The sequence below is a fragment of the Amphibalanus amphitrite genome, unplaced genomic scaffold, assembly GCF_019059575.1.
Source record: "Amphibalanus amphitrite isolate SeventyFive unplaced genomic scaffold, NRLGWU_Aamphi_draft 000344F_arrow, whole genome shotgun sequence".
Lineage (NCBI taxonomy): Eukaryota > Metazoa > Arthropoda > Thecostraca > Balanomorpha > Balanidae > Amphibalanus > Amphibalanus amphitrite.
This window is the reverse complement of record NW_024881839.1, coordinates 311,770-334,586: the sequence shown is the minus strand read 5'-3', so window position 1 is coordinate 334,586 and position 22,817 is coordinate 311,770. Positions and strand designations below refer to the sequence as shown.

The window sequence follows — 22,817 nt, the reverse complement described above, 5'->3', positions numbered from 1 at the left end:
ACCACGGTGGTGGACTTCAGAGGCCGGGCCGGTGAGAACGGAGCGGGTTTGGGTGTGGCGGATCGGGGAGGAGGGGTTTCAAGGCTGTGTGAATTCCGTCCGGGAGCTCTGAATATTCCGGTCACTGCACTCTGGACAAGGTCAGAAAGACCCAGCTACATTGTTGATGCGTGTTTAGTTGATGCGCATTTCATGCTGGGTTTCAAAGCGTTTAATAAATTAAGCATGCAATATGCGAATTTTGAGCATGGCTGCGTGTCGTATCTAACTAACGTTAAGTCTGAGCTAAAGTCGTCCGGTCCGGTAGCCGGGTGTTGCCCTTTTTTGACCGGATGATCAGGGGCGATAACCGATTCCGATGTGAATTAAACGGTACCGTGCCGCCACTAATGAGCGACCACGCCCAGCGGTATAACGGAATCCTGTCCATATTTACCGGTCCGAACCCGCCCGCAGCCAGCTGTTGTGTCTGCCATTTCGAACGCACTCCCTGTCAGCTAAACAGGCCTCTTTGAAATCGTTTGGGTCGCATATCTTGACATTTGAAACGCATGGCTTAGACTAGAGATGTCAATAGGATACCAACTTTTTGGTATACCGATACCAAACCGATACCAACTTTGTATTTGGTATTCCTATCCTAATGTACTTGGTATTTTGTTGGTATTATGAGCCCTCACTTACGGTATAAGAAGGCTGAGAAATTGGTAAAAAGTCGGTATTTCCCTCATGTTCTGAAGTTGGTTCGGTATCGGTATTTCCTTACGGTTTATGTTGGGATTTGGTTTGGTATCGGTATTCAGATGTTCTGTAACTGACATCACTAGCTTAGACCACTCGAATCTGTTGCGTGATTGAAGACTGATACCTATCTGTCCAGTCAAGTTGGGTTGGAAGAACATTCTGATGATAGAGAACACTGATCCACGTAAACCGGAGTTATATGTATCATATATGTAGAGGTAATACGGTAGCACGTTATCCGTAGCGTGCACGTTGTACAGCTTACGTCATATCGGATCAGCTGACTGGGCTTTCCGTTTCCGTTTCCACCCCGTTTCCGGCGCTGACAAAGGCACAAACAGGTAACAGAAAACACAGCTCTGTCCGGAGTGATTGCGTATCACTTATACCATTGTGTTTACATTCACGCGATAATGTTCGTTGCGTATATGAATGAAGGTACTGCATGCGCATCTTCGTGTGCATTTTCGATTTGCATCAGGCGATTTTGTGCTTGAGAAGTAATTCCTTGTTTGGGCGACGTTCTAATCCTCCAACTATACCCAAATCTCAGCGTAGAGAAAATGCCAACTGATTGAAGTCTATTTAATGGACTGGTGCGCGCGGCGCTAGATATTGATGTCATTCGGCCCGGCGGTGCCGAGGCGGCACTGGGAGTCGGTGGACCGCCGCGCGCCACGTCTCCGGACGAGCCGGCAGAACGGTTCACGTGGTCGGACGTCTCTCTCCGCGGGCGGTCGTCGTCTCTCGTGTGTCTCTGTCCGTCAGTTCTCACGGACTACATTCCGTGAGCGATGTCCGCAGAGGGAGTATACTTAGTCCACGGACACTGGACTCCGGTCCGGATGGCGTCGTCTTGCTTATGTGATGCCAAATCTGGTATTTATCTGCGCCCACACGCGTATTCTATGTATCCAGACACTGGATGATTCCATAAGCACAATTTGTTGGTACAAGTGTTATGGCTTGTGACTGCCACAAATCGAGTGACATCAATGCGCCCTGATCGGACGCCGCCGGTTTGGCTAGATAAGGCAGCGAAATCGCGACATTTCCCAATAGCAGCGAGCCATGGCCACTGATGACAATGGTAAGCCTTGGTGATCGAACACGCCTGGATGGCAGCGAACGCAGGAGTGTTGCGTGAATCGTGGCGAAAAATGCGATTGTCAGGAAGTGAAAGGGCGCTCCAGCTTATGCTCTCGGTCATTGCTATGAATCATACACACGATGGCCGCTAAGCTGCTCTTTGAATGCTCTTTTGACATGATGTTGGATCTCTTGCCACAACGGAAAGTCATTTCTGTAAAGAGTATGTGTATGTGTTTGTGTTCTTAGAGTATGTGCCTATTTATTTTTTTACATATTTAGATAGATGTATGCATTTGTGTCCGTTTCTGCCGTAGTTCTTTCCTTATGTCGACGCGTGCCACGGCTTGGGCTAAAAAGAAGTGATTTCTGTAATACATTGCCATGAGCTTTCCGCCACACCCATCCTCATCCAGCCTCCACCATTATGCCCTACGACACGCACTGTTCCTTATGACAGGAAACCCCAACTGTCTACATGCTGGACAGCGTAGCACGCTCCACCGATAGCCCCCTGGACCTTGTACTTATTTGGGCCGGCAGTAGGTATAGGTACTGCCGATCGTGTCTTTGTGGCGGCTATTAACGAGGGTGCATAGCCGACATATTGCAGGGCGTGGTGGGCCTTCAGGGTGCAAGATTCGAGAGACAGTGCGACATAATGCTTTGTTTCGCCCTGTAGATTTACAGTGTGTTTGAGTGGACTATTACAATCATGTAGCCTTCTACGCACAATAAAGATACCGCGTATGTTGTTAAATACAGATGACCCAATCTGCGGCTAAGATTGTCGCTAAATTGCCATGCCCCACCCTTGTCTTACCTTCATACGATCCTATCATATGCCGCACTGGACAACTGCACGTTTCAGCGCTGTTGGGGCCACGTTAACCTCCCGCCGCCAAAGAACTTTGATGAGGCCATCGATGGGGTCACGAGGCCAGAAGCGATTAGCCGTGGTCCCATCACCCCTCCCCTCCCCGAGCTCACGCGCCCCCCCCCCCTCCGTCCTCCCCTCCCCGCTCGAGCCGTCGTGACCCCGTGGGGAATTTCACGGCAACTCTCCCATCGGCTGTCTGCTGTTCCACCGGGACGGTGCGGGTCGGGGTGATTAGTGCGCGGCAAACATAGTTAGAGGCTCAGCCACATAGTAAAGGAACGGTCAGTGAATGCCAGAGAATCGCCCGCGAAGAGGCCAGGCATTGGCTATGCTTCGTTGTTTGCTGGCCAGGGCCATACGCTGTTGGCCAAATTGTGTTTCGGCCAGAAGTTTTATCCGAATCCTTCTTCCGTTTCTCAGGCTTATCCTTTCTCGTTGAATTTCCATCGATTTATTTCATTTTTATGAAATGTTACTCGAGAATCCAGGCGTCTGTCAACCGAGATCGATGAACGATTATTGCTTATTTTAGCACGGCTCTTCCGTGCGCGGTATGTTTGCCCAGCCTTTCAGCACATTGGTCCATTCTTCCTCAATGGCTGGTTACCATTTGTCATCGATCTCGCCGCGCTGATTGCGGCAACGCTGGGAGAGTCCTTCACTTCTCGCCTTATTAACCGCGTTAGAGGCGACGCCTCCTCCTCATTTGGCGCTCGGTTGCCTCACCTAACGACCGCCCTAAATGGTGAGCAATATTTTACAGCTCGACGGGTGTAACCGCCGCGCCTAACCCGCTCCAGGTCAGCGGCACATTGAGTCTACGGGTCCGCGATGGGCCAACTGTCTGGGTTCACTGTGTCTGTTTTGTACAATGCTAGAGGTGTTTTATGTTCATGTCTTCTCCAAGTATTTTGAGGCCTTTTCTGGAAATATTGCGACACTGCTCGAACGGCTTTCTCTTGGCTTCAACGAGTGGTGGCCTGGTGACCCAGTGTGACCTGCTCTGGTCAGTTGACCACTGACCTCTAATAAACCCCGTATATACCGGAGCGCCTGCCGACTGAACCCGCGCCGGTAACTAGTCGTTCATAACTCGCTGCTCAGCATTATACGACCTATGGCTTACGCTTACGGGCATGCGCCGCGTGTGCCTCAGCCATTTGTACGGCCCTGTCGATGGACCTCACGCACCTCACGTGGTCAGCGCTGTGGGTGATCAGGAGGTCACGTGGTTAACGCTGGGTGGCCCAGGGAGGTCACGTGGTTAACGCTGGGTGGGCTCTGAGGTCACGTGGTTAACGCTGGGTGGCCCAGGGAGGTCACATGGTCAGCCGAAGGCGGGACTGAAATGTCACGTGTGAGACGTTGGGTCATATGATGGGGCTAGCATTACTTCACCTATGGCCCTGACTAACACAGGGTGATGGTCTGTGGCGAACAATACATTTAGAGAATCGTCACTGCTCTAAATTAAGTTTAGAATAAAGCTTTCAAGCTTTTGTTATAACTTGACGTAAGCGGTGGTAGCTTGTAATTGTTATACCTATTTATGCTGATCTCCGTAACTGCCGTTTCACGGACCCATAAGAGGCTAATCTAATGTCTGGGTAGAGTGCAGACGTTCTCTGTGATGCATGTTGTTGCGCAACGTGCAGGCAGTGGCCTTGTCCCATGGCGGGGTCACGTGTCACTCATCTATTACCGAGTTGAGGAGCACGTGACCTGCCGCTGCTGCCCCAGTGGAGCCTCTACACTACCCTGCGGGAGCCCGCGGATAAAGGGTAGTGGTCATTTTCAGCAACCATGACCATTCATTTGTAAGTGTTTGCTATGATGTATTGTGTATTTTCATTGTTTTAATGTGCTTTGAAGGTTGCACTGTTCAACCATTAACAGAACTAGACGCAATTATAATGATTTGTTTGTGTCCGACATTTCTAATTGTGAATTGCTAAGAAGATGAGGGATAATTTCCTGCTCCCAAGTTATCTGATTTTTACACTGGCAAAGTGTCCCCAAGCCTTTCTTATATATTTGACCTCCCTGAGGGCTTTCGTGCTGCCTTGTCATACCGTTCTCGTTGAGGGACCGCCTAGCGCCCATTGAGGACACACTCCAGTAGCCGTCAGACCTCATTGGCGGAGATATTAACACCGTCATGGCTGCTCCCTGCACAAATCCAGTGCATGATGCCACTGACACACTTCTCAGGCTGTCGAGTCACAGTGGCATCAACACTCATTATGGTGGGAGTACAAGGTAATTAATCACATCACTCCATGCGTGACCAAATTCAGGTCGTTATATCTCAGCTTCTGTGCTGTCCGTTCTGCAACAGCGGGCCGCAGCATTGAGCTCGGTCAATTTGGTACAGGGAATTCTCGCGGACAGAAATACTCAGCATTTTGCGGGACCTCTGCAATAACATTTTTATTACTCCACAAAGTATCTTGCAATGAATTGATAGTTAATGATTTTGATGTGAAAGAGCTACCCTGCCAATAACACTACCTTAACGTTAAGAGGTTACGTCTTCGGCTTTCATCACTAGTGTTTTTGTTCAATGATTTTACCGTCTGATAATTGATCATCACCATTGAAAGCAAGTAACTACACCATGTGTTTCGAAGGCGATATTCTTTATCAGTCTGTTCATTCACGACGGAGAAATTCTCGCCAAGGATAGACGTAATTTAAGACTCGCTTAACGCCGGTTGAATGGGTCGAGTGAAAACAGATCTCTGTCGAGACAGCCAACAGCAACGGCTTGGGCCGAGCCGTGGGGAGAAAACTCCGCTCGGCTGACCTCTGACTCTGGCCTGACTCGGCCTGACAGGTGAGTGGTCGCACGAAGGGGGGGGGGGAGGCACGAGTCATGACGCAACCTCCCCCCTCACTCCTCCCCGCCCCCTCGGGGCCCGGCGGGTGCGTGGGGGGAGTTGGAAGGTGATGGTGGTTTTCGTGGAGGCGGACGGACGGTAGAAAGGCAGTCAGTTGGAGCAGAGAGGTGTTTGGAAGCCGTAAATTGGGCAGAGTTGGACTGGAATGGACTCCGCTGAGCCTGGTAGAACGGTACTGACCGACTCTGTGGTCCAAATTGTTTTCAATTAGGCCGTGAGATGAATGGCTGTTTATGGTTATGGTGTGCAACACGTTCGAAAACACAACTTAATTGGAATTATTTTAATGCTTATCGATTCAGTTTACCTGACTGAAATAGTGTCGTAGATATATTCAGAAAGTGGCATTGAGTTGCATTTACCGTTGATTATATATCTTTGTAAATCCCCAATATTTCTCGATGTTTCCTCACAGACCCGAAGTCTTACGAGTAGCATCATCAGTGGCGTTAAATTAATTCAGTTAACTCTGGGGGCGTCATTTACACCTATCAGTGCCCACACAGTGGCACCGGCGGCACGCGATCCGTCTAAAACAGACACCTCCTGAGGGCCGTCCATTCCACTCACATCTCCGACCGCCGATTTATGCGAGTCAGACCGCATTTACGGCCTTGACCAGTGTGTCTCACTTGCGTCACACATCGTCAAATAATAGAACCTGTCTCCTACGCACCATCTCATGAAATTCATGAAAATGAGACTCGGCCTCATCCCCATGACTGATGTTAGCCTGGAGGTCTTTGTTTATGTTTACCTCTGGCCCGAGTGTGGCTCTGAAATATTAAACAAGGAAATTTGTATATATTTGGTGTTGTTTTTCCCCTTGGACCTGAGGACTGGACCGATAGAAGTCCATACAAATTGCAAACATCACTAAAATGGTAATCATTGACGTCAAACATGACCATACCCGGTCAATATCACTGAAGTTTCCTTCCTCCTTGGCGAAATAAATTCCACGCCGTGCATGCACAACAGAGTCATACATCATTGATGTTTCACGCCATCTTCGACTCACGTTCCCTCCGTGGACAGTTGTACGGTGTCGGTGGTTTTCTGACCATTAACACCATCCTCACACCGTGACCTGGCTCGCCGCTGGGTCAGTTTCACGGCCGCCCCTGTCCCGAGGCTGAGCGCTCAGTGAACGGCGTGCCGCGGAGGTCGCCGGTCTCAGTCGTGGTCGTTTTTGTCCGTGCGCACCTCGGGCGCGCTCAATTAGCCATTACCGATAGGACGCGGCCCGCTCCAGAGCACTAATGAGCTGACACGTCACGACCAAATCAGATGGGACGGCCGGCGTCACGCGAAGTTTCCTGTGGAGGGTCACTCGCGTCGCGCGAGATACCAGAAATAGGGTGTTGAGAAAAGTGGAAAGCATGTGTGAAACTATTTCCTGATGTTCAATTCTGGACTCAGTTCTAATGTCGGGTTTAACTGATTCTGATAGCGTTCGTGTGCATGTCGTGCGAACGTGTTTTGGAACACCTGTAAAACAAGATACGAAATTAGTAACCCGAGCACATATCAAACTCGTATGTCGTAACCCCGATCTTATCAAGAAGGAGGTGTCATAACGCCTAACAACGAGCACGAATGTGCTGAGCGTAAAGGCCTGGCTACACTATGCGTTTTCTGCGTGCGTTTTTTGCGTGTTTGCGTGATTTGCGTAACATCGTTCTAGAAGAAAGCTATATTTAATAAAACTTTTACATAAGTTATGTATAAAAGGTAATGCAATTCTTATATTAGCTAAAATTGAATATGAAAAAACATTACAAAAACGTAATATCGTTTTTTACTAGCACGGTATCACGCAAAACACGCAAACACGCAAAAAACGCACGCAGAAAACGCATAGTGTAGCCAGGCCTTAACAAGGTCTATTGCATGCACAGTGCCTGGTTAAGCTGGCGTGAGACCTTGGTTGGGGCTGATACGGATGTCCTCAGTGGCGGCAGCTCGGGCCGGAACTGGGCGCGCCACAACTGCCTCTGACGCTCCACATTCGTGCCGCCTGCCGTCACTCGGTGATGGATGCGCTCAGTCGACGAATGCGGCGCACTGTTCGTGGTGCGGCGTGGCGCTGCGCTGTGCGCCACTTTTCTGTCACGCAGCGCTACAATCGTTTACCAGAGTACAAATGTGTATTTGGCAGCCGGGACAGGTAGAACGGTGTGCCCTGGGATTTAATGGTGACAGACGCTGTCGTGGGTGGTCATAAACTGGGGCACAGTTATCGGAGAATCTCCGAACGGACCGGTGCGCTGTTGTGGGTTTTGGTAGTGGCATGGCATGGTTTAGTAACTGGTGTGGGAGTTGGTGCTGTCTCGCTTGTCATGCTTCTCTCAAACATATCATTCTATATCTATGCGATCTCACACGAGGATGACTGCTGCCCACTCTGGACACATAAGATCCGGAGCCGTTCGCTAATCCGTAGCTCCGATCCGTCTAGCTGCTGTCATAGGTCAGCTCTGTTCCGAGTCCCGTGAGTGTCCGGCGGCTGGCCCTGGGCGATGTTTTGACGCCGTTTTCGTGGTCGGGTGTGCCGCCCGCGGGTCGGGTGGCTCCGTCACGCCCGATGCTGCCGCCGGCGGTTTTCGGTAGCCAGAGGCGCCCGATGGCCTCGTCGGAATGGGAGGTGTTATGGCGGCGGCGGCGGGACATCCGTTCGGCCGTTCAGGTAAACGGCAGCCGAAGGCCGGAGAATAATAAACAGTAAACGCCAGTTCAACATCGGCTTTGGACGACTATGGCGAAGTTTTATCGGAGTGCGGTGCTTTCTTGTTGGAACAGACTACTGCTCTTTTGTCCTTCTCCCTCCCTATGTACATACACAGACATGACGGCGCAACCGGTGGAATATCACCAACGTATGAGGATGCCAGCAGCCACTTACGTGTGCCTTCACCTTGATGGTTAACTCTTTCCAAACTAGCATGACGAGTGACTTGGTCAATTACCTACCTGCGCGCCCTGTCATCCTAAATAAATAGAGACACCTGCAATCTTGACACCCGTGTCATGTAGCCATTTCACCGGGAAATGTCTCTAGCTCGGGACATTTACTGTGAACAAAATCAAATCCATGGTATCATCCAAAACATTATCTTGTAAAGAAGCGACATCACTTTGCTTAGGAGACAGGCCAGGCCTGTGCAGCCGGTATGCCCATACAAGGTCCGTCCGCCCAGGCCGCCTCTATTCCCGCTCGCCACCCACCACGCGCCGGCTCGGGTGGCCGCTATGGTCACCTCTGAGGTGAAGGTGCGTCCGACGTGGCCGGGCCGGCGCCGCTCACGAAGCTGACCTCGTGACCCTGCGCGGCCGGCGCGGCCGACCTCCCCCCGGGTCAGCAGTGGACTCGCCCGGCCACGCACGGCACGCGTTGAGAATGTGCGTCGGCCGCGCACAGCCGTGAAATCAGCCGCCGCGCTACATTGCGGAAATGTCATTCCGCTTTGTTCCAGGTTTGAGGTTAGCTAATGGGTCGCGCTGAGAGATTCGAGAAAGCGGGCATGTGTATTGTTACCTAATTTTACGGATAAATCGCTGTTGTTTTGTCATATATTGTCATCTTTATCTCCCGTGATTGAGTGTCAAAACGTGACCGGCAAGTGTGCTACAATGGCCTTCCGCCAGCAACACAGGGTTTCATGCCTGCCATTCATATGGCAGCGAAATGCATTTTAGCGGGATGAATCGGGGAATCGGGCAATGTAAGGAAATGTCATACGTGTCGCAGAGTTTCATTACAATCAGGCATAATGCACGACGTGGTAGAGGGGATTTTGGACTGCCCCTCAGGATTCCGGGGTGCAGAGACTGTCCTAGAGTGACACTATAACCCGGACTCTCCACTGCCGGGCTGAGCTGCGGCTCCCGCTGCCTCCATGTGGCTACCGGTGCCGGTGCCGGCGGCGCTGGCCACAGGTCAGAGGTCGCCCGCCGCCGGCGGCCGCAGCCAGTTCAGACGGATCCAATTGCCGGTAATTGGCCGAGCAGTGGTGTCGGCGCGGTCCCGGGGATCAGGTGAAGCCGACCGCTCCGGAACTGAGGCGCCAGGTCCGGCGCCGACGGGACCCGCAGACGAGCAGAGCTCCTTCGATCTTACCCCGAGTTGAGAGTCTTAATCCAGTTAAAAAAGCGCAGTTTGATACCAGTCTGCTTCGGTTTTTGGACAGTTTGCTGCATGCCAAATCCTATGTTTACACTACCGATCGATTACGATGCCGATAAAACACGGCTAGTAAACACTGCGACGTGCGAAAGCGGTATCACTACTGGAGATTCTAGCAAAGCAGCACTCGAGGCGGAGACTGCAACGAAAAGCAATACGCTAACACCAAGCGGAGACTGCAACGTAGAGAAGTACGCTAGCACTAAGACGAATACTGCAGCGAAAAGAAATGCGCTAACACTTTTGGGGGACTGCAACGCAAAGCAGTACTCTAACACCAAAACGGAGACTGCAACGCAAAGTAATACTCTAACGCCAAGACAGAGACTGCAACGTAGTACTCAAACATATCGCCAAGCAAAGCTCGCGGCATGCTCTCGGAATTTGCATTCGCTTTCCAACACTCCGCGCAGGTTCGAGAACGGAACAGGGGGTTTTATTGAAAATATTATTTTGTGTTCATGGGTCAGGCTGGCAGGTATTGCCGATATAACATACCGAAAAGACGAATTGATAGGAATGCAGCTGAACGATCGGCTCATGACAGGGCGGTAGGCATGCTAGGAGCAAGAGTTTCATTTATATTTCAGAATCATATGTGAAGACACTAACATGTGTTTTAACCCACACGAAGCTTAAGATGCGTCAATCTGATTGGCACTTGCCCTGTTTTTACATTGTCCATAATAAGGGTGTTCGCATGGAGGCGGAAGCAATTCTGACCACCTGTGACTTTTGCTGCGAATTCCTTCTCTGTCCCAGAATTTGTAGGTAAACACTCAGGAAAACTGTAAGACAAGCTGTTAATCCCAATGTCACAAATAACAGTCCCATTTCCTTGAAAACAGTCCATTGAGGTCCTCAACCTAAGCCGCCGGCACCGGTTCAATGAACCAGGGCTACGTTGTGCATTTGCAAGGACCGTACATACCCCTAATCTCCACTGCGATCGTGTCAAAACTCTTAAGAATCGGGCACGTTGCACCCAAATTACATCACTAATGCCTGCGTGTATTTACAGCTGGAACAACGCACACCAATTGTTTTCCTTGTGAGAAAAGTTTTCTGTTAAAACTTAAATGTGTACTGTCTTTTATCTTGGAACATGGGGACATTCAGGAACAGCAGCGTTGTTAAAAAAAAACTGGCTAATAATGCTTGCAAAGGTAACTTGCACCGCAAGTGAAAGGTTGGATCACCCGGAAGACCTAATGGCTTCGGTAAACAATTTACGCTCGCCTGCTGGCTGCCAGTTGTCACTTGCTAGTTGCTATAGCGACATTTTGCACGCATCATCGAACACATGCACTGGCGAGTTGTTATACCTATCAGGTAGCTGCCAAGCTGGCTCCTCATGCAAAATGAACACATCGTCATGTGTTCCATGGGCATTCAGCCATACTTGTCCCCACCCACTCGTATGTATTCACAGGGTGTTTTCACAAACAGGATGAATGAATCGATTGGATGTCGGTCGAGAGAAGTGAAAACGAATATATTGGAACTTTCCTGAGAGCACCTGTTCTTTGTTTGTCGGGGCGACTCACGACAACTTTGAATATGCCTTCTGAGTAACGTGAGAAGGTGTCGGTGCCATATGGCTGTTGTCGCTCTCTCTCTCTCTCTCTCTCTCTCTCTCTCTCTCTCTCTCTCTCTCTCTCTCTCTCTCTCTCTCTCTCTCTCTCTCTCTCTCTCTCTCTCTCTCTCTCTCTCTCTCTCTCTCTCTCTCTCTCTCTTTCTCTCTCCCTCTCCCTCCACCTTACCGTGACTGACTGCTCTTCGCCGCCGCTGTGGTTCCTGCCGTGCCTGCTCCATTGAAACTTGTTGTTGTAGATGAGTATCTGGGAAATTGAACTGCCGGCTTACACGCACTGGTCTGGGGAGATAACTGGTTCGAGAAGAGGTGACGACCCGGCCGGCCCGGCCATCGCGATCATCTGAGGATTCTGTCGACGCTCCGACCGGACCGAGTGACCTATACGACCGAGCGTGGTTTATGGCAGTGTTTCGACATGGATAAACGGGTTGAGGAGGTATGTCCGCCTCACTATGTCGCTCAGAATGACACTATACTCTGTTCCGTTTCAAGTTTGCAGCCGAAGTGCCACGCTGAAAGCAGTGCGTGATTTCTGTATATACAGCTCTTACATTTTAAGACATAAATTGTTGAGCGGAGGAGCGATCTGCCGAAGAAACTCCGACTGCAAGCTTGATAAGAGACAGACTATAGCGAAGATGAGGGAACTGGACACAGAAACGTTGCGCATCGCTCTTAACCTTATGGCATGGTATGGCAATGACCATACCATGCTGAAAATATCAGCTCCCGTCCAACCACTGAAGTAGTGACATTCCCACTTTGACTTCGAATCTTTCGGATCCTTTAGCTTTTTCTCGGAAGTTACAGTCGATAAAATACAAATGATCGATTCGACTGGCCATTAGAATTTTCATGCAGTCTCTCGTTTTATTTCCCCCGGGGTACTACCAACGCGGTATCATCAACGCAGGTGGTCAGCATTGTTGGAGCGACAACAATAGCGCATGTATGTTGCGCGCGTGATCGCTGCCGCCGCCATCGCCGCCGCTCTGCTCAGGTCCCTTCATTAGACGGCGATTAAGAAGCTCCTGGCACGATGCCGCCGGCCGGGGAAAGTGCCCCGCTATTGTCCGTGCCGTGTAAAATGCTAAACAGAAGCGACAGCGTGCGTTCGACGGCCATTGTCCTCGGTGTGTTACAAGTTTTGAATCACGGTGCTGTGCATTTTATGGTCCAAACATCTGCGCCTCTGGTCGAGGGTGGAACAATGCCAACACGGTGCTGGGGTTAAATGACGTTGAACAGCTTTATTAGAGCAAAGACTAATGGGTGGAAGATAAGAAGTTGTGCTTCATGTGCGTACGCTTTCGTTCAATTTTCGTCATATGAGCTTGCACAGCCGTGTAACTGTGTGCCTGACCAGTGACTAGCCTATTATCTCTGTCTGTCAGCTCACAGCTGTGTCTGTTCCCTAACTGTCTGTCTCCTGTGTCTGCAGGTGCTGCTGGTCTTCGCCACGTTCCACTGACTGTCTGTCTCCGCTATCTGCAGGTGCTTCTGGTGTTCGGCACGTTCCACTGACTCTCTGTCTCCGCTGGCGCTATCTGCAGGTGCTTCTGGTGTTCGGCACGTTCCACTGACTCTCTGTCTCCGCTGGCGCTGTCTGCAGGTGCTGCTGGTGTTCGGCACGTTCCTGCCAGACCTGCTGCCCGACTGGCCGATGGAGACGATCGCCGTCTGGCTCAGTCTGGCCGAGGGTATCCTGCTGGCGCCGCTGCTGGTCGCTGTCGACCCCGTGCTGCGGCTCTCGGTCCGCAGTGCCTACACCAAACACAACACGGACGAGTACCCAGGTAGGTGTGTAATGAGACTGAGTACACTGAACACACTGAACACAACACGGACGAGTACCCAGGTATGTGTAGCGGGAGAGTTGTGCCTAGTGCCTACATCAAACACAACAACGACGAGTACCCAGGTATGTGCGGTGATAGTTACACAGCGCCTGCACCAAACAGAGCCCCGACGAGTACCCAGGTAAGTGTACATATAGGGAGAGTTCAAGTTGTGCCTAGTGCCTACATCAAACACAACACGGACGAGTACCCAGGTAGGTGCATATACTGAGAGGTGCTACACTGAACACAACATCGACGAGTACCATAAACTTTTGTAATATATCTTAGCTATCACTTAAATATAAATGTTGCAAGCAAGGTATTATTTATTCAGGAAGCAGGTCAGTAGTTGGAGGCTCCTATATGTACTGTGTGTATCGACGAACGTCTTAGACCCAAGAACAAAACTACTGCGAATAAGTTATTTTCAGCCTTCCTCATTGATATGTCTGGTTTCATGCCAGCGTGGCATCAGTCTTCGCGTCATTCGCGTGACATGGTAGCATTTCCAGCTGTTTATCACAGAATAATTTGCATCGTTAAATCTTTTTTTTTTTTTGCTCCGCCAGCCTAAAGCCAGTCTGGAGCCGGGGGTCATTACATCTGGCAATTTTGGCCAGGAACAAAGTTTTACGTTAAGCCGGTTTATGTTAACCCGGAAGCAATAGCAACGTGGGAGCCTATCCTTAGCGTGTGTGAGCAAATCTAATGGGGAAACTTACTTTTGCCGAAGTGCCGAAAAAGCCGGAACAAAAAACACAGATGAAGAAACGGTAACATTTATTCACATCACATATTCATACACTTGTGCAAGGTGTCAGTGTACTGGTGTGGGGTGTATTGGTCAGGGAAAAAGTCCTAAATAACAAAAAACCTGACGCCTATTGCAAAGGGGAAAACCCCGCGCTGAAGCCAAAGAGCGCAGGGAAAAACCTACACTTGTTTAATCTAATGTGTAGGAGGCAAAAGGGAATGGATAATGACGGCCCCGTGCTGGGGTGGGGCGCCCGGCGACCACAGGCGTACTAACACCTTGGCCGCCAGTCGGCGTTGGCTTGTTAAATTATTGTTTCTTTCATTGTTATACTCATGCTTCCAACGAACTTCAAATGGTTTCTCATTTTAACCAATTCTGAAATAAACTGAACCGCTGCCAGACTGGTATTTGGTCAGAAATCGTAATAAGAATGACTAATAACCTTTAGCTGATAATAAGGGAAGCCAAAAACTAATCCAAAATATATTTTCGGTGCTGGACCTTCTTCAGTGGAATGACATAAACACAGAACAGTGACTTTTGCAATATTGGTATGTAATTAACGCACTTGTAAGAGTAATGAAGGTGTTTCAGGGTAAACGTATCACATTAATAAAAAATCAAGATTTTTGAAACAGCAAGATAGACTGCATTCGATCAAAACGCTACCATAAGTATCTATCACAGTTCATACAGCTCATGTACAATCGCTACAATAAATATGCATCATAGCTCATAAAAGAAAGAATAATGTATGTCGTCCTATCTCACTGTGTCCGATCAGTATTTCGAATACTTTTAGTTAAAGTGTGCACGCCATGCAAACATTGTCCACTCCATTTGTAGGTAACCGCCGGCAAAATTTCGGCAAATGAACACATACTCAGATGCGACCCAGACTTCAGTAATGACCCTTAGTCTGAGAATGATGACGGGTGCGGCCTGTGGCCCAGTTCGCTAACGATGTGACCCGCCCCTAGGCCAAGCCGGAGAGGAGCCGCGGCCCAAATTGTCCCCAAACACTCTCTCAGTAGGCACCTCAGGATGGCTGAGACCTATATACAAAAATAAAGATGGATATGAAGCATTTATTTTGCCATTCTGAATTCCGGAGTCGAGCATTAATAATAAGGTGTTTAAGTTATTATTTACGTCGGAGTCTTATCCGTCCACATTAGTCATTATCTACGTTACCCGATGTCATTTCAATTCCTCGGTCCATATGTATTTCCGGTCTTGCCTTTTCCCGATCCTGTTCATGCCGTCTCCAGAATGGATGCAAGAAGTCCATTCTCCTGATCGGTATCCCGTAGCCTTCTCGGATACCACAGCGTCATTATCCTTTCTCAGAGACCACGTTGTCATTTCCCTCAGTTTTGTTTACCTAGCCTTCCTCGGTATTTCAGTTTCTCCTCCGCCTGCTCATTTACCTGATCATTAGGTTCTCTTCCTCTCCATTCTCCATCTCCTACCCACCCAAGTGGCTCTCATTAAAGCTCGAGGAAGCGTCGCATATCATCTTCTCCGCTTCCGACTCCACCTCGTTACCGCTCCCTCTGTCTCATCTCCCTCCCTCTGTCTTGTTATCCTCCCTCTCTCTCACCCTCCTCCTCTCCTCTGACCCTCAGTCTCTGTGTGTCCTCTGTTTCTGCGTTAGGTCGCACCCTGACGAGCTGCCTCCCTGAGATGGAGTGCCCTCGGAACGCGAAGTGGCGTTCCTCTCGAGCACAATGGGCGCATGTGTCGGGTCAGGGGGGGGGGGGTCGGGACTGCCCCCAGCCGCCTTCGTGAGCGGGCGTGATCGAACACGGAAGGCGGGAATCGCAAGATGGGAGCTAGACAGCGGGAGACGGAAACAGGGAGACGGAGGGGAGATGGAGAGATTGGATGTCGGGACTCGCATGCTGGTCGCGTCATGGATGACTAAAAAAGGAGAGAACAGACGATAAACAGAAGAAAAATGCGGTCAGAAGGAAGGACCACATGGGCACAACCGAGGAAAGCCTGATGAAAATATGATCCCCTATAGCTGCTTAGCTTCAAACTGGTCCGTGCGCTTTACTGAATGTTCGCTTGCATTTCCTTCCATCCATTACGTTAGTAATAAGGGTAAAGTGCAATGCATTGGAACACCCTTGCGCACAAGTGCACTATTGTTGCCTTTCCAGTTTCAGCCATTCTGTGTTATGCCATATTGAAATGCCTGAACGCATCTGTATTTTCACTTTTGCATTCTCTGAAGTCTGAACTGTGGACGTTTCTCAAGCCCGCATATACCAGACGGTTGCCTAAGTTGGCACACATGTTGCAGTAGGCATTGTGTTTGAATTTCCAGCCGTAGCTGCTACCTTTATCATGTAATGTTTTCGGTTGGAGGCCCCTGAAACAGACCAGCTACTTGGAACTCAGCGTGCCTGACGTAAATCGTTTGACGCAGTTTTACTCCGACAAACACGCTTTCTTCACGAGCTGCATGCAGGGCGGGTAGAAATGGGCATATGGAATCATGCAACGTGAAATGTTGCATGCGGAGACTAAGATCTCCAGCTTACCAAACACCTGCTTTTTCAGTGACATTTCGGAAACAGACAGGAGACAATCAGCTTGAGCTGTCTGCAAAGAATTGCTTATTGGTGTAGGTGCGCCTAAGTCGTTCACATCGACTCAGAGTCGATGATACGTTTCATTTATGTCCTATTGACCTTGGCAGATTACAGGGAGGTATAATTGAAGATTCCTCCGTAATTAGAGGCCGAGAAATAAGAAGCGATCACTTTATCGAACGCCTATACATGCTTGACATAGATACACCGCCCTTCTCTTTTTTTGCCGCAAAACATCACGCTTTACGATGCTCACACGCTCGTAACTTTGCGTAGTAAATTTGGCGCTCGCCATCACGGCTCCATCCGCAGCAATGGCGAGCCTGATCACAGGATAATCGCCCCGGACCGATGACTGCAGTTACACAGGATGCACATCGCGTCTCTGTCCTCTCTCTCTCTCTCTCTCTCTCTCTCTCTCTCTCTCTCTCTCTCTCTCTCTCTCTCTCTCTCTCTCTCTCTCTCTCTCTCTCTTTCTCTCTTTCTCTCTTTCTCTCTTTCTCTCTTTCTCTCTCTCTCTCTCTCTCTCTCTCTCTCTCTCTCTCTCTCTCTCTCTCTCTCTCTCTCTCTCTCTCTCTCTCTCTCTCTCTCTCCCCCTCGCTTTCTCCCTCTCTCCATTCCCTCTTTCTCCTCATGCTTCATTCGCGTAATTACATATTGGTTTGTTTGGAAGCTGAGCCGTCTTGATACCGTTCATCTGACAGTGACCTGGACCAGTGCACCTTCAACGATGACTTAGTTTGCAGCATTGCGGCCTTAACCAAAATTCTGCATTAACCGATTACGTGGCTTAATTCTTTCGGTATGCGTAGTGGATCTTTGCCTCACACCTAAATATATTTGTCGTTGTATTGTTACTTACTCTTGTCAGAGGACGTGTTAATGTGTTCATTGCTCTTTTAGGCCACCATTTCATGTCTTGCGACTTGCATGAGTGGTTTAGTGCTTGCACGTTGCCTGTTGGGCAAAGAAAATCACAAAACTATTAACACGTTCTCGCATTGTGATGTGATGTATTGCCCTTGAGTGCATTATATCTACGATTTAGTGCAAGGCATCAGTCAGTAGGTATTAGATGACCAGCGGTTGCCTCACACGCGAAGTGTAATGTTCACTCATCGACGCATTTCGTATTCAGATACTGCTCTTTTATTCGTTACGTTACCCAACACGATGCGTTGCTAAAATTCCCGCTCAGTGTAAGTCATGTCCTCATGTCACAACTGAGGAGTGGCCGACCCATAAACGCTGATTGTTCGACATTAAATAAGCGAGACTGTCGGTGCAGACGCACCTGGATGTCAAACAGGGACTGTTGCCGGGCTCAAATATCAGCCGTTGCGTGTCTGTAACCGCTGATGGCATACCGATTGCCGATTAAAACAAATTAGCGAACAGTGAACGGTAGGATTGCGTGCCGAAAACTTTAGATTTCGTCGGCATGATAGATACCTACCTTTAGTGATGTGAATTTCGTAAAGTCGATTGATGGCTAATGTATGCAAGCTTTACCACCTACATCTTGCATAGGGCTTGCAGGCGATTCACCGATAGGTAAAAAGCGAAGCATGAGGGTGCTTCACTTTTAGTTGCGGCACAAAGCTGATGGAAATTGTATCAGCTTTATGCCGCAACTATAGCGAGCTGAAATCGAGTGAATGGAAATACTGGCCGTTTTTTTGAAAGATGTGTTAGGCATGAGTCTTGCAGAACATTACGCAAAGTTCATGCCAGGCACAGTTTTACATGACTTATTTTGATGAATGCAACAAATTGATTTTTTAAAGCCAACTTCACTTTAACTTCAGGGTGTCTCACTATGACTACACTACATATAAGGTGTAGTTAACTCCTTTTCCAGAGTCCATCCGCACATAAAATTTTAATTTTTACGTCTTACAATTTTATGTAGGTATTCCTGTTGCTATGTCACAAATTCGTGTAAATTACTGCGGGGCATTCAGCCAACGTAGTGCAACCATTACTAATAAATAATACCTACCTACTATAATAGCTTTGAAAGAAATGCCGCCTGATGCCCAAACAAACACCAGCTTCACCACCAATCACACACCCCACCCCAGCATTTACCTCCACCTATTTCACACACACACACACACACACCTCGCTCCGTCTCATGGTGTTCGTCTATCCATCAGCCGACGTTCCGCCACTGACAGCGGCCCATCCATCTCCATTGACACCTCTCAGCTGTCACCGACGCTCGCCGCTCACACCCGTCGCCGCGCCGGGCCTCTCCGGGTCCCCTGAGCTCCCCCCTATACGATACACTCGATTATAATTCCGCGGCGCAGCTCTGACCCAGTCCAAGGCCGCGGGTAACGGCCGTTTGTCATGTTTAGAGGCGAAGGCGTGTGGTGTGCGTGCCATTCTCAGTGGCTGAGGGCTGACATGTCGTCTGTCAACAGTAGCGCGTCCCAGTCTGTGGACGACTGGGATGAGCGTGACCACTGCGGCGGAACACCTTCAATTAAGGGGGGGGGGGCACTGCCGACTTTGGTCCCATTCTTTCCATGCAACGCCCATAGGGCTAATGTTAATATGCCAAAATCAAAGGGGGGCACGGTGCCCCGGTGCCCTCCCCGTTCCGCCGCCTAGCCCTATTCCTGGCGGGGGGCCTCAGGAGCCCCCCCTGAGGTTTTTTGGTTATTTCTCCCAAACGCGTTGAGCTAGGAAGCTCAAATTTTCTGACTTTTCCTAAAAGGCTTCTACGCAACATGTCTGAAAATTTTGAGTTGATCTGACCTCAGGTCAGGTCACCAGAGGCGGTTTGGTGACCCTACCTCAGAAAAGTTTGCAATCACGCCAGAGCTAGAGTTTTTGACCGATCAATTTCTTCTCTTCAGGCTTTAGTTAGGGTACCAGTATGTGCAATTTGTATATCTCGGAATTTTGATATCGGTGACCTAAGGTCAGGTCAGTTTCGCGACCTCCCCATTATAAGTCAATGGTGGAAAAATCAACTCCCTGTTTTTACCACTAAAACGGGTCGGAATGGCCCCATATACCATACATGACTTCATATACGATCAACCTTCACTACCTTGAGGTCTGTTTTGCTGTTGGGCAGCTGTGAGGTCATGTGACGTCATCAAAGGTCACCAAAGGTTTTTGGCCAATAACTCCGTACAGGAACAAGATACAGACGCGTGGATGGTCTCATTGTGTTCAGCTCGTCAAGACGCATCGAATGATATACATGATGACCTCGAGGTCACGTGACCTGAGGTCAACCTTTGACCTTGACCTTGCGAGGTCAACATATATATCATTCGATGCGGATTGACGAGAGGATCACGATGATGCCCTTAGTTTGTTCCTATCTTGACTAATTCGAAAGTTATTCGAGAAAAACTCTCCATATCTAGCGCCGCCATTTTGACTTTTTCGACCCCTGTGACGTCATCTTTGACCTGACCTGAAAATGACCTTAGTAAAAATTGTAGATCTTGACCGTGCGTATCCGATGCCGTTTACCGTTTGTCGCTATCTTGCTTCGTTCTCGAGATCTCAGAGGGGGGCCGAATCGCCCCCCCCCCCCCCCCCCGCCAGTTTCTTGTCCCGGCGGAGCCCGCCAGGAATAGGGCTAGAGCGTGACGGGGAATGGACTGATGGTAGAAGCCAAGTCATGGATCGGAAAACGTGACAATAAAAATAGCAGGCTGACCTGATGCTAGTCCTCGTCGTAACTGCTGGCGTTTATTTGATAGCTTGCTCGAGACGGTCATGCGGAGATCACGTCTGAGGCTAGCGTAACTCATTAGTAATTTTGTCTCACTCTCAGCGCAGACGTTGTCTCATTCTCTACACGAGTCTCTCCATCACTCACGCCTCATGTCTCCCTCTCCTCCTTGCGTACGGTGTGCTCATCGTTCATTTTCCGTGTCGCCTGCCATGTGTGGGCGAGCTGGCCGCTGAGTTTTCTCTCTCCCTGTTCCGTTTCAGGAGTGGCAGGTCCTCCGTTTCGCGGACGCGGAAATGACCCGGCGCAGACAGCCGAGGCCAAGTTTCCCATCACGAACGGCTCTCTGTTTTCTCTGCAGGACGGCACATCACTGCATGCAGGTGCGGCGGGTTGTGCGAACGGAGGATGGGGCAAATTGTGGCTAATTTATGATCACTGTGTGGTTGGGCAATGTGTAATGTCGCTAAAATTGGTGCCATAATGGTGATGAGGCCAATTTTATTTCGTAATGGAAACGAATTGTTAGTTAATTTGTGATTTATTAAATGCTGTTAACCCAGTGCTTGTTTGGCCAAACGTCATTTCTAGGTGCTTAGCAACGACTGTGCGAAAGGGCGAGTCCTCTTGTCAAGGCTGTGCGAATGTTGCTGTTTGTATCTTACCGCTATTTGGTCTGCGGATGTATGTATATTGGATGGCATTTTTACTGCAGATCATGTACCTACCGGGCACTCGCAGATGGTTGTAGTGCGAGTAGATCTCTGCTGCCCAAAGATCGATCTTTGAGTCATAATGGTGTCATTCTAGCCTCTAAACCCTCCTCTAACCTACCTGTGACCCCCTGCCGCTGCCCGCAGGTCGGTCTCGCAGCCTGAAGATGGGTGTCGGCATGCTCGGCGAGCCGGCCAACAAGGCGCCGCGCTTCCTGCCGACGCTGTACGACCCGAGTCGGTCGGCGCCGGCCGCTGACACGCGCTCCGAGCCGCTCTACTCGGACCCCATCACCAAGGCGGCCAGTCTGGACAGCATCATCAAATGTCTGCCGCCGGGCGACGAGCCGATCTACGCCACCCTCAGCACGGGCAGACGCAGTCCCGAGCGGTGTAACTCCGCCACCACCATCGCCAACGACGACTTCGAGTTCCGCGGATCGAAACGCTTCGGCGGAAAGACGGAGAGTAGGAGAGAGACACCTGAGCAGCCGGCGAGGGCCGACCAGATGAGCATCTGCTCCACGGCCACCGGTGTGACGATCCGAGTCGAGGGGTGTCCTCCGCCGGCGCCTCAGGGCCCTCCGGCGCCGCCGCCGCGACCCAGCCTGAACCGGCCGCGCGCAGCCGCCGCCAGCTCGCTCAAACGCAAACTGGCGCTGTCCATGAACGACCTGGACGTGGCGGGTGTGGCGGAGGAGCGCCCGCCGGCCGCCGCCGGACGCATGTCCTGCTACGGCGTGCCGTGTGTCAGTGAGACAGACCTGAGCGGCGGCCGAGCGCCGGCCGGGGACGGCTCGCCGCGGCAGCGCGCCAGTCCCCGCGCCACCGCCCAGCGCGCCATGCGCTACAAGAAGTCGGCGCCGCGCCGCCGGTCCCGGGACGCGCCGGTGCGCACGGCGATCGTCCACCGGCAGGGTCACAGTCTGCTGGCGCTGAGCGGCCCGCGCGCCGAGCACCGGCTACAGCGCGCCGAGATCGTATCCGTGGAGGCGCTCAACCAGGCGATGGCGCTGACGCCCTACTCGTATCTGGACAATGGCGAGGTGTACCGCCACCACTCGCGCAGTGTGCCCGACTTCCAGAAGGTGTTCATTAGTGGGTTCCTGTGAACGCGCGCTGCCGTCAGAACGAGTGACGTGCCACCTGCCGTCGGCTCGGTGTCACGACTGCCCCGAATGGCAGCGGCAAACATGGCACCGGAATGTCCGTGATGGAAATGACAAAACCGCAGCTCTGGAGCGGCCGTGTCGGGCACAATTTTTATCGGGGGATGTTTTATACCGAGCACGAGCTCAGTGGTTGCATTGAGATGCAAGTGGTGACGCCTGGTGGCCGAATCACCAACCAACCTCAGCCGCGCCCACCGGTGTGGCAGTATTAGTGATGTTAGTGAGTTTTGCGGTGAGCGTTCATGCTGACAGAGTGTGTGAGAGGATCGAGTATGATTGTGAGTTGAGTAACTCGATGCAGAAATAACTCTGCGACTGTTCTGGAATCGACTCAGCGGACCGAGCCGACCGTGTAGCGATGATTTGTGTAGAGTTTTCAACGTTTTGTACATAAGCGCTGCAGGCTAGCGCTAAAGTGAGCAAGAATGGCAAGTATTTTCCTTACTGTTGTGACGGATAAATGATTTCTCAAATGTATATTGTAGACGTGTCGGTGCTTTTAATTTGTATATGAATTGTGCTTTCTGAATTAGTATATATTTGTATAATTTTGTGTCTTCTGTATCGAACCTTTTCAATGAAAGCCATCAAATAAATATACCTACTTTATACCTGCAACTTGTGTGATCTGT

General features: G+C 50.3%; 1 protein-coding gene across 1 annotated transcript in view; it reads left to right on the top strand.

Moving 5' to 3' along the window:
* The window catches only part of LOC122389126, a 53,062-nt gene extending 30,262 nt beyond the window's left edge, over nt 1–22,800 (top strand). Inside the window, exons 3-5 of the mRNA XM_043380838.1 lie at nt 13,009–13,192; nt 20,564–20,683; nt 21,161–22,800. Of these exons, the coding sequence (XP_043236773.1) occupies nt 13,009–13,192; nt 20,564–20,683; nt 21,161–22,125 (1,269 nt within the window). The 3' untranslated portion in view covers nt 22,126–22,800. The remainder of the gene's footprint in view (nt 1–13,008; nt 13,193–20,563; nt 20,684–21,160) is intronic.
* Nucleotides 22,801–22,817: the final 17 nt, after the last annotated feature.